Genomic DNA, 11637 nt, shown 5'->3' with positions numbered 1-11637 from the left:
GAGGCGCGGGGCGCGCAGCTAGCCCGGCCCCCGCCCCGGCCGCGGCCGCGCCCCGCGCCGCCGGGCCCCCGGCGCCGGCACAAAGGCCGGGGAAACGGGGGGAGAGAGCACGGAGGGGCGTTTTTGGCAGGACGGATCCAGGGCGAGCAGGGGATGCGGGGGGGGTGGCGGCCGGCCGGGGCTGCGGCGGGGCCTCCCGGGGGGCGGGGGCGGCGGCCGCCCGACGGGCGCTGCTCAGCGTGCGGCCGCGCGCGCATCCATCCCCCCCTCCCAATCCCACTTCCCATCCCCCGCTCGGTTGCCAGGCAACGGCACAAAGGGAGCGCGAGCCTCGTGCGGAGGCCGCTCCGCACCGCCCGCACCGCCCGCGCCGTGCTGCGGGGCCCCCCCGGCACACGCACACACACAGCTCGGTCACGGTGCAGCGGCGATGGGATGCGGGCTCCCCCCGGCTCGCACGCACAGAGCGTGGTCACGGCAGCACCGGGGATGCGGAGATCCGGCTGGCGCGGGCCTCGCCCGAGAGGCGCCACATCGCCCCCACCCCATTCTGCCCCCCGCGGCCGTGAGGTGCGGGGGAGCGGCGGGGCTCAGCCATAGAAACGTGAAACATCCCACCCGGCTGCTCAGAAACGCGGCTGCCTCCCCTCGCTGGCCAAGTTCATGGCGTCGATGGCCATTTTGGAAAATCTCCTGTCGGAGGAAAGGCTTCGGGAAAGAAGGGGGGAGCCCGTCGGCTCTGTCACCCAGCCAGCCCGCCCAGGGGCTGATCCAGCTCCAGCTTCTGCCTGCCGCGGGAGCACGGCCAGCGGGAGAGCGGGGCTGGGGGGCGAGGAGGTGCTACAAGTGCTGCCCTTCCTGCCCCGTTGAGCTGCAGAAGGCACGGCTGGTCGTGGGGGCAAACCCGGGGCTGTCACATGGACAGGGGCACAGATGCATGGTTAAATAAGGGAGGTTTCGTCTGCATATGGGCAAGTTGCACTCTGATGGCCTTCAAGCATAATCCCAAAATATTTCCTCAGCAGGACCTCTCACTGAGGAGGCTGGATGGCGCGTTCTCCGCGGGCTTTTATTCAGCAATTCTCATTGTCCGTTACATGGCTCCGAGCACTATTTACTGTACAGCATCCAAACTCAGCTCTGAATACAGATGCATTCACCTCCTCGTGGGGGTTTCTGCAGTGCTATTCACCCCAATGCTTTAAAAAACATTAATAAAAATGTCCCTGCAACACCCTCGTAAGCCGATGGCTCCCAATGCAATTGTTCCACACCCACTTCCCTGGGGTACTGTGCCATTTTGGGGCCTCACTATTTATCCTGGATGCAGAATTGGTCTTAGTGCCTCTCATTCCCAAGCCAGCCCCGCTGGCACACAGCACCCTGTTGCACAACATGCCTCATGTCTCTAGCCTTCATTCATTCTTTCATCCACCCTTTTCCCCAACCTATTTCTTTGTCTTGCCCCTCGCCTAGAGCCTCCACCCTGCCAGCAGTAATCCCTGAGTGGGGTTGTTCCCTAGGACTCTCTGGTTCCCATGCGTGGAGTGGGGGATTGAAAAAGCCATGGCTAATGTGGGTGGTCACTCCAAGCCGTTTCAGCATATTGTTTTGCAGAGGTGCTGTGTTGAAGAGAAAACCCTGTGGACACTGAGCACAGGAGTAAGCATTATCTGCTTCACAAAGTGCCTCACCAAGCTGACCCCCAGAGAACAAGGCAGAATGTTACTATTGCTGTTGAGGTGGTAGTGTTTGCAGTTTTTCAAACTGTCACCTTTAGGAGCTGACGGCCTTGCATCCCAAGCTTACAATGCATGTGACCCTTAGAGGCCAAAGTGATGATTCATGAAGGAAGATCTTGTCAAGATCCTTGTTTTCTGGATGCTAAACAAAATGTCCAGATCCCCAAGGTTTGTGGTTTGGGGAGAAACCTCTGTGGCAGCTACAGTGGTCAGTTTTGCTTCAGTTCTGAGATCCTCTGGATGAGTAACTTGTGACACTAAGTTTGTTTAACCACAGTGTCAAGCTCTGAATGGTTTTCATGTCATCATCTCCCACAACCAGGTCGGTTGCTTTAGTTCAAAAATTTGCCTTAAACAAATGTTACATTTATTATCAAGATTTTAGTTTCATTTGTTGTTTCAGTAAGTGAGGAGGCAGAGACTCTAATGCCTTAGGAAAATCTTACTACGTTTTGGTTTATTTCAAGAAGCCAGTCACTGGTGGCCTGCAGTCTTAGTTTACGAAGAAACATCAGAGGTGTTTCAAACAAGAAGCAGGACCAGGGTAATCATTTGCATTTGTGTAATCCTGACTTCCCATGGCTTCCCTGTGGACAAAAAGCAGCATCTCCCTCTAATAAGGCCAAGGTTTTTGGACAGTGGGAGGAAAAATGATGAGTGATTGAAGACAAGTGCAGCTGGTTGTGACCTTTTCCGTGTCCATGGCTGGCTGAAGACAGGCTATGGAGGATGTGAGCAGGAAGCTTCCAAAGGGCTGTGAGGAGGATTGACATGAGTGCTGTCAGCCCTCCCAAAAAGGTCGCAAACCATTTCTCCTTCTCCACTCAGAAATGCTCATAGCCAAATCGCTGCAGCTCAGACCACACTGTGCACTGTTTCAGGTTGGTAAGCATAGGTGGAAAACAGACAGGAGAAACACAAGCAGCTGCACATGCATGTACAGGGAGACCAAGGTGGACTGGTTGCAGAATGTGGGAAATAAAATTATCTCATGTCTGAAATCAACGCATTGAAGACCTTGGGCAAACCAAGAGATTTATTAGCTGTGTCTCTTCAGGGTGGATAAATGACCTGGAGAGTCTGCGAGCCAGCTAGGAGGTTTGGCAAGCAACCTTACTGGGGTGCAGCTGGACCTCCCTCGGATTAGGGAGAGAGGACACGCTGCCTCATGAGGTCTCCAGCCACACCATTGCAGTGCTTTATGCTTCTACCGGGGGACAAACAGTTGTCTGCAAAACAAGAGGCCCTGGCTGGGATGTAGCCTTGTTAGAGAAATAAAGCACAAGAGACATGCTGATAAACCTGAGTTCTGTGGGGGAGGGAATAAGATAGCTGAGGTGCTGGAGCTCGTGATATACAAAGGGAGGCTGAAGGAGCTGTTTCTTTCAACCTGGAGTAGAAAAAAGGTAAGGGAGAACTAATTACTCTCTTCAGGTTTTCTCTTTTTTTTTTTTTTTTTTTTTCAGTTTGGAGGGCTACAGAGAAGTCTCCTCTCATATATGCACAGTGAAATGGCTACAAAAATTGCAGTAAGGGAAAGTGTGACTAGAAAAAGGGAAAACCTCCTCCCTGGTGGTAGTTCAGCACTGCTACAGGTGCAGATAGGGGCTGGGGAATCTCCTCACCTTGGAGATGTTTGGAAACTGCCTGGCCATATCCCCAAGCAGCCTGATCTAGATTTGGGGCTAGCCCTGCCATGAGCAGGGCATAGAAGTAGAGACCTCCAGACATCCCATCTCAATATCCCTGTGAAACTCTGACTCTAAAAATACATAGAGCCCCATTTCTTTCTTGACACACAGCACATAATGGTCTCCTTGATGAAAAGAGTAAGCAGGCAAGCCTTCCAGTCTGTGCTAGGCCTGGGGAAAGTCTTTTTCTGAGCCAGAACACAACCATGGCCACTCAGGATGTCTTATACTGTCTTGCTCTCTCAAACTAAGAAAAATAATACCTGCAAACTGGTATTTTTTGATAAATGAAACACTGAGAAGGTTATAAACCTCCTTGCTTAGTATCACCAGTCCCCAGGAATGGCTGTACTCATGGCCAAGATAGTGGTACTGACTGGTACTGAAACAACAAGCTGCCTCAGTTTACCCCTTAATCAAGCTAATAATTGGGTCTGGGATGCAGCTCAGAGGGCTGTTAATTGTGGAGGTACATTCATGTGCCACTCTGGCAGACTCTAGGATTGAGGGACCAGAGTGGTAACCTTACCCATCAGCCCAGTTCAGTTGCCCACTTAGGTGTGCCAGCGTGTAACAGCATGGCTGATTTCTGAGGCACAACAGGATGTGCACTGTGCCAGCCCTAAGACCCCTAAGATGCACACAGTTTATCCAAAACTCTGGCACCTTCATCATTTACAGAGGTGTTTTATCTCCCCCGTACACGGTGTAGCACACAGTTATAGCTGCTTCCACACATGCAATGCTCTAATAAGCTGATCTTTGCCTAGAGACCAAGCTTCGTAATGTCCTCCTGACAACCTGTCCAAGCTGACCGTATTTACTCTTCTAGCAATGGAGCCAAATGCTCTTCTTTCAATTAAGGTGCTCAGCACCTTATAGGAATTACCCAGCGCCCAGATTTTTTGACTTCTTGTCAGATGTTCATCAAAAGAGTGTCTCTGACAGCCTCCTGTGTTAAAGATACTTGTTTCCAAAGGTTGGACAACACCCCATTGTTTTTGAGAGAGACAAGAATGTACCAGAGAAATTCGGTAGCTCTTCATCCTTAAGGCTTCTCTCTGCACTCTACAACAAGCCTAATTCAGTGATATCTCCCCTTCCAGCTCATTTATGGGTGCACACACATATTTAGAAATGAAAGAAAGAAATTCTGCAGACTTCAGGGGGGAGGGAGCAGCCAGTGTTAAATTATCCCTTTAACAGCTAAACATTGCTCTGAAAATGTAATCTGAACAGAGTATGATTTGAGAGGGAAAATAAAACCAATCCAACAAATGTTTCCCTTCACAGATAGTGTCACATCGCCAGTCCCTCCCCGGACTGTTACTCATACTCTGATTGAATCCACCTTACAGCACAGCGATCTGATGGAGGCATGAGCTTATACAACAGGAGTCCTCAGATGCAGGAATAGCCAAGTGCTTGGACATTTCTATCACAAAGAAACTCTAACCAAATCCCTGACACTGAGCCAAAGAGAAACCAGCATATGCATCTTAGGGTGCACTGACCAAAGACAAGCATTTGCAGTGACCCAAGCAAACATGCCAGTGTCATGTCCTTCTATACATTGTGCCAGCAACAACGAACCCTTGATGTAGAAAAGGCACCGGGTGAGGTACTGCTACAGCACGATGCATTCCCATCCCCTCAGTGCTTTAACATTCCCATCCCCTCAGTGCTTTAACACACCTTCCCTGACACAGGGACGTGGCAGTGTCTCACTGGCAGAAAACTCTTCCCTGACAAATTCTTCCCACAATGTAGGGACATATATACCAGTTCCCTGCTGTTACAGCCTTGCTGCATTTAAATGGACAACGCCAACTATCTTGGGCACTTAATTGCCTTATCTGCACCAAAAAAAAAAAAAAAAAAAAGACATGGGAGGAGCTGGGGGAAAGGGAAGATGCTCTTGGGAATATAAAAGGAAAGAAAGTTTATTTCCAAAACACTGCCTTGCTTGCTAAGCAATAGCCATACTGTTCACAAAATCGCAGTGTCTAAAACAAAGGAGCAGTGAGGTGTACAATGGGAAAGGACAGCATGTTCCTTCAGGAAAACAGCGCTGTCGCACACACAGCTGCTTTTGCGGGAGACGCGATGGTGGGGGATGGCTGGGGTGGACCACAGGCTCCCACTGGACCCCGCGGGGTGCCGGGTGCCGCCCGAGGGGAGCGCGGAGGCGGGAGAAGATGGAGCATTCCCTCCGCGACGCCCGGACTACAGCTCCCAGAGAGCATGGGAGAGAGACGGCCTGCAGCCGGGGCACAAGCTATTCCCTGCCACCGAGACGTGTACTGTGTGCACTGGTGATGCCCTGGAAACCAATCCTGTCTCTACCCTCACATTCTCCCTCCCACCCTCTTTTCTGTTCTGGGCATGTGTGACATAGTCTTTGTCTTCCTTTCTTGGACTTACTCCCTATTCTGTGCTATTTAGTAAAGAATTTGCAGTGAGATGCCAGTGTTTTAAAGTTTTGTCTTTTGATTTTAAAGTCTGCATTCGGACACAGTCGAGGGGGATTGGGACTTGCTGAGCAACCTCAGTCTATACCCTTGTCCTTGCTCATTCTGAAAGACAAGACTTAAGCGAGGGTCTGGAAACTTTCTGTAGCGATGTGGGGCAGGAGGTTTGCCAGAACTGAGTGTGCCTAAGAACATAAAGAGGATACTGATGTGAACTGATAATGGTGAGCAAGGTGGTTTTATCATTTATTCTACAGTCAGATTTCTCATAGTAGCACCACCAGCCTCCTGTCTTCCTTGGAGTCTATCCAGAATAAAGCTGCTTGTTGAGCAGCGCTGGGGGTTGCTGGCACTCAGCCTGCTAGGGAACTGGTTAGAGCACAGGCTACTTTCCCCACATACTGCCGAGTTGTCCCTGTGAAACCAGATGGAATTGAGAGAGACTGACATTCCACCTACTCCTCGAATCACTGCTCTCCAAGTCCCTCTGCAGGTAGGAGGAACAGCTTTTTCTCTCCCAAAGATTTGCAGTTCCAGTTTACCATCACTTGAGTCCAGTGGACAGCTGGCTGGGGGCTCACCCCTAGATCTTTATGTTAGTGGAGGGCATGATTATTTCACAGAATATTCTGAGTTGGAAGGACCCACAAGGATCAATGAGTCCAATTCTTAAGTGAATGGCCCATATAGGGATCAAACCCACAACCTTGGTGTTGTTAGCACCATGATCTAACCATCTGAGCTAATCTGAATGTAAAATCTCTGCACAGCAGATCTTCATGCTACATGGTTTGGTGGAGATGACAGGGGCAATTCCCACCATCCCACATGCCTTCCCCTTGGCATTTCGCAGCTGGTGGCCAACAGAACTGTCTGGCTGTGGGACAAGGTTGTGAAAGAAGGTGAGGGTACCTGGGCCTTTTCTTCATCTTGCCAGTCCCCTCTGCTTGTTTTGGTTACCTTTCTGTGTGAGCCTCTCCTGCTCTGATGACAAAATGTACCCATTTCCCAAACACTGGTGTCTAGAGAGAAACATCAGGCCACGTCAGACAACTCAGGTGTGAAATACATTTTAATTGAGTTTAGGGATCTGTAGTTTGTCTGTTGCTCAGCTGAGCATGGACTGTCCAGAAGGTGAAGCAGACATCATGGGCAGAAGAGAGGGTGAAGGAGTGCAAGAGGGAAGGGAACAGAGAGAAAAAGGTCACAAGAAGCAAATGAGAGCACAGGTTTGTTTACGGAATGTGTTTTAATACATCGCCCCGCAGTACTATGTGCTGACCCAGAGACTGACAGCACGCACACACGCACACGCACACCCAGTGTGGACACCACTGCACTTCAACACCAAGCTGCCGGCAAGCACAGCCCAACACAGCACAGCACTCGGGGTGGAGGCAAGGGACATTCGGGTCCCACCAGGGCTCGGTGCAGACACACGCCTGGGGCACAGGGACGCCATAGGCCAGTACATGTACACACACCTACACACATGCACAACGAGAGCGAGCCACTGGCAACACTCGTCCAGACACAGCTACAGGTGCGACACGTGCCCAGACACACCAGCTGACACACAGATGTTCACTGCACATGCTTCGGCGTACGAGGAAAACACACCGGGCAGCATGCTCCCATAGTCTAACACGTCAACGTAGTGGCTCAGACATGGCCCTGCATGAAAAACAAGACACACAATGCCTAGATCCAGAAATGCTTATGACCCCAAAGCAAGGGACAGGGTGTAGGCCTTCCTCTCATCCTTCACCTGGGTACATCTAGCCGAGGACACCTGAACTTGAGGGGCTTTGAGGTGAAAGGGAACCAGGTGACAGAGTGGGGAGAAAGAGCAAAAACAGGAGCAGTGGAGGAAAGGGGGGTTTAGAGTCTGTGAGGTGGGAAAGAGCAGCAGGGTGGCTGTGCCCTGGGGACAATGTTCAAAGAACACTTGGATTGCGAAAGTTGTGTCCGGCGAAGCGTGCTTCATCACCAAGCTCTTCCTCAATCCTGCAGGAAAGAGAGACAGCACATGTCAGGATTTTGTGTTGAGGGAGCATGGGAGGCACCAGGTTGCTGGTGGGGCAGTGCATCAACAGAAAGCTGACATGGGTTGGAGGAGATCACTTCCTGCCGGCTGCTGCACCTGGAGGGTTGTACCCTCACACAAGGAGGAGGAAAGGAGTCCACTCCAGAGGACTCCCTGAGATCTCACTGTCATCTCTGTGCCTTGTCTTCATAATATTTCATCCACAAGCCCCATCTACCCTTGGGTTTTTAGCTTCTCCCACCCCAATCTGACACTCCCCCATTCTTTCTTCTGCGTTCCCATCCCTGGAGCCCCTTACCTCATGAGCTGGTTGTATTTAGCCAGGCGTTCAGACCTGCAGGGAGCACCCGTCTTTATCTGTAAGGCATTCCCCAAAACAGACATTGTAAGACACTGTTATGACTTGTACCAGTTTCCCATGGCATGGCAGGGGATTCTGTCTTCACACACTTTCGCTTTCCTTCAGGCCTACGCATGGCCTGGGTTTCACCTACCTGCCCAGTGCACAGTCCTACAACCAGATCAGCGATGAAGGTGTCTTCAGTCTCCCCAGATCGGTGGCTCACCATCACACCCCAGCCATTCTCCTGGGCCAACTTGCAGCTGCAAGGAGCAACAAATGCAGTCAGTAGCTCCCACTCCTATAACCACCACCCACACAGGGTGTGATCCAGGCACCCTCTGCTCCCACTCTCAGCATCCTACACTCTGGTAGAGACAAAAGTCTATTCACCCGGTGGATAGCGTGACACCCTGCTGTGGTTCATCATCAGTCCTTTCACAAGACAACAAGGGCATGGGGCTGGACTTACGCTTGGATGGCCTCTGTGACGGATCCAATCTGGTTGACTTTCAGCAGGAGGCAGTTGCAGGCTTTCTCTTCAACAGCTCGCTCGATGCGCTTGGGGTTTGTCACTGTCAGGTCATCTCCCACTATCTGAATCCCCACATTGGCAGTGAACTTGGTCCAGGCCTCCCAGTCATCTTGGTCAAAGGGATCCTCAATGGAGACCACTGAAAGGAAAACAGAAGAGACGTGAGTCAAAGCTGCCTCCCTTCTCACCCCAAAAACACAGAGGGTTTACGCTGGTTAAGTGTGCAGCACCAGTGCTGATTTCCTACTGCCAAGCACAGCAGCTCACCTGGATAATCACGTACGAAGCTTTGGTAGAGGTCACCCAGCTCATCTCCAGAAATGTAGCGGCTTGGGTCATCTGGGGACTTGAAGTCCAGGTCATATTTGCCATCACGATAGAACTCAGAGGCTGCCACATCCATACCAATGACAATCTTGTCCGTGTAGCCCGCCTTGTCGATAGCTTCCTTGAGGAGCTCCAGAGCTGAAAGGAGGAGAGGTGCAGTGAGGAGAGTCAGCCCATGCAGAAAAATCTGCCTTTTTTTGGGAATCTCCCCTCAGAGTGTTCCTAGAGCCACTTAGAGTCTAGTGGTGTGATGGGAGAAGTAGAAGGGAGCCCAGAGTGCAACAAAAACATGCCAAGGAGCTGTGGAGGCCATGTCCAAGTGGACAAGAAGGAATTAAAATACAAGCTCAAAGACAAGTTTGGGGAAGGCCTTGTAAAAGTGTGCACATGCGTGAAAGATTTGTATGGAGAGGCTATAATAAATCAAGGCTCCCTCCAAGGAGAAGGAGCTTAGAAACCATTCCCTAACATAGGAGGTCAGTGCCACTGAAGCATCATCTTTTGAACCAGTCTTTGGGGAATGCTGTGAGCTGGGTATAGGAACCCGCAGCACTGCAGGTAAGGGTACCCCATCTCTGTATGGCTCTCACCTTCGCTATTTTCCAGGATGTTGGGGGCAAAGCCTCCCTCATCACCCACGTTGGTAGCATCTTTGCCATACTTCTCCTTGATGACGCTCTTGAGGTTGTGATAGACCTCAGCCCCGATACGCATGGCATCGCGGAAGCTTTCAGCTCCCACAGGCAGGATCATGAACTCCTGCATGGCCAGTTTGTTGCCTGCGTGGGAACCTCCATTGATCACATTGAAAGCCTGGAAGAGTCCACAAGAGTAGCAGAGCTGAAGGAACCGGTTTTGATACCACTTAGAGGAGGCTCTCAGATGAATCACCACACCCACTCATACCACATCCCACAGGGTAACATAATACATCAGCTACAACGCATCAGACCAAAGGCACATAAGCATGGAGTCTTCCTTCCAGTAGTGGCTCAAGGCACATGGTTGGAGAGGACTTTCCCACCTATTTCCCTCTCAGAGATCTCCCGAGCTATGTGTATTTACCTGTGTTTGTTTATCTGCAATGTTTTGTTGATCTTTCTTCCAGGACCTTTCTCCTTGACTCCGAGAAAATTTTGGCACCCACTACACCCTTTGTGAATGAGTTTCACAAGTCAATCCCCCACCACAAAGCCATATCCTCCTCAGGCTCCTTTTTTCAAATTGGAACTTGACAGACCTTGAGCCTTGGTTTGCTTCCCTGACAAGTGCAGTGTACTCATCTGATGTTCCAGCCCTATATCCCTTCCTTATCTACCTCCCAACACGTCCTTTGAAGTTTCTTTTGGAAACACCACTCTTTTGGAGCTTCTGAAGGTGGATGTCAAGGACAGAGGAGTCTTACTGGCACAGGAAGGATGAGGTCGGAGTTGCCGGCCAGGTCAGCAATGTGCCGGTACAGGGGGACATCCTTCTCTGCAGCTCCCGCCTTGCACACAGCCAGCGAAACTCCCAGGATAGCATTGGCACCAAACTTGGCTGTGGGCAAAACCGAGGAGAAGTTAAGGCTTCTCAGGCAGCAACCTCTTGCCCAGAGGGTGCCCTTGGCAGCCCAGCCTTGGGCTCACCACAGCTATGGCAGTGCCCCCCGCTCCAGCCCAGCAGCCTCCCATGGTCTTTACTTCACAGGCCAAAAAAAGAGGAATTAATTACATTTGTTCTCTGTGCCATCCATCTCAAGCATCAGATTGTCTATCTTCTCTTGATCCACGACAGAGAGGCCCTGCAAGAAAGAAACAGCTCCTGAGAAGGAGAGCATTGGAAGAGCTGTTGGCTCTGGTGTGCAGGAAACAAGGCGTTGATGGAGAAGCTGGGGGTACAGGGATCTTTTCAGCTTGTGAGGGAACATAAACACACAAAGCTCTGGAAACTGGTGCCTTGGTATATAGTCAGGTTAAGTAACCACGGCGATGTTGCTGCAGTGCGGTGTAGATGTACCCACGCTGGAGAGGGGGTCAACTGCAGCCCAGGCAAGGCCACACATTACTGGGGCCACAGGACTCCCTCAAGGATTTACTGAGGCTTTCAGCAGCTTCCAGGGAGCTTTGTGGTGCTGTGGCTACACAGAAGCTAGGCAGAACAACAGTACATGCTCAACCTCAAGCAAACAAATACAGACTGGATGGAGCCATCCCCGGGAGTGAAGTGGAGAGCAGGATTAGACCCAACACAGGTAGCCCTCCACCAGACCGGGTATTTTTCACAAGTGGAGAGAGCTGGGCTCTCAGCCAGACCCTGCCATGGGCTACATGGTGTGTAGTATGTGGCTTCAGCTCAGGTCTTCTCAGAGCAGGCTCCAGGTCTTCAGGTGTAAACAAGCTGCAGATGTGATACCACTGCTCCGCAAGGCTGTGCCAGAGCTTGCACAGTACAGCCATTGCTCATCACACCATCACGAGGCCACAGACATGTGGATGAGATTCA

General features: G+C 51.3%; 1 protein-coding gene across 1 annotated transcript in view; it reads right to left on the bottom strand.

Moving 5' to 3' along the window:
* Nucleotides 1-6958: 6958 nt before the first annotated feature.
* The window catches only part of ENO2 (enolase 2), a 9666-nt gene continuing 4987 nt past the window's right edge, over nt 6959-11637 (bottom strand). The window contains exons 5-12 of the mRNA XM_017814839.1: nt 10867-10936; nt 10559-10692; nt 9744-9966; nt 9094-9291; nt 8764-8965; nt 8446-8554; nt 8250-8308; nt 6959-7911 (exon numbers count right to left, since the gene is read on the bottom strand). Coding sequence (XP_017670328.1) covers nt 7842-7911; nt 8250-8308; nt 8446-8554; nt 8764-8965; nt 9094-9291; nt 9744-9966; nt 10559-10692; nt 10867-10936 — 1065 coding nt within the window. The 3' untranslated portion in view covers nt 6959-7841. The remainder of the gene's footprint in view (nt 7912-8249; nt 8309-8445; nt 8555-8763; nt 8966-9093; nt 9292-9743; nt 9967-10558; nt 10693-10866; nt 10937-11637) is intronic.

This window comes from Lepidothrix coronata, unplaced genomic scaffold, assembly GCF_001604755.1.
Source record: "Lepidothrix coronata isolate B3197 unplaced genomic scaffold, Lepidothrix_coronata-1.0 Scaffold46, whole genome shotgun sequence".
Classification (NCBI taxonomy): Eukaryota; Metazoa; Chordata; class Aves; order Passeriformes; family Pipridae; genus Lepidothrix; species Lepidothrix coronata.
This window is presented reverse-complemented; position numbering and strand designations above follow the sequence as displayed.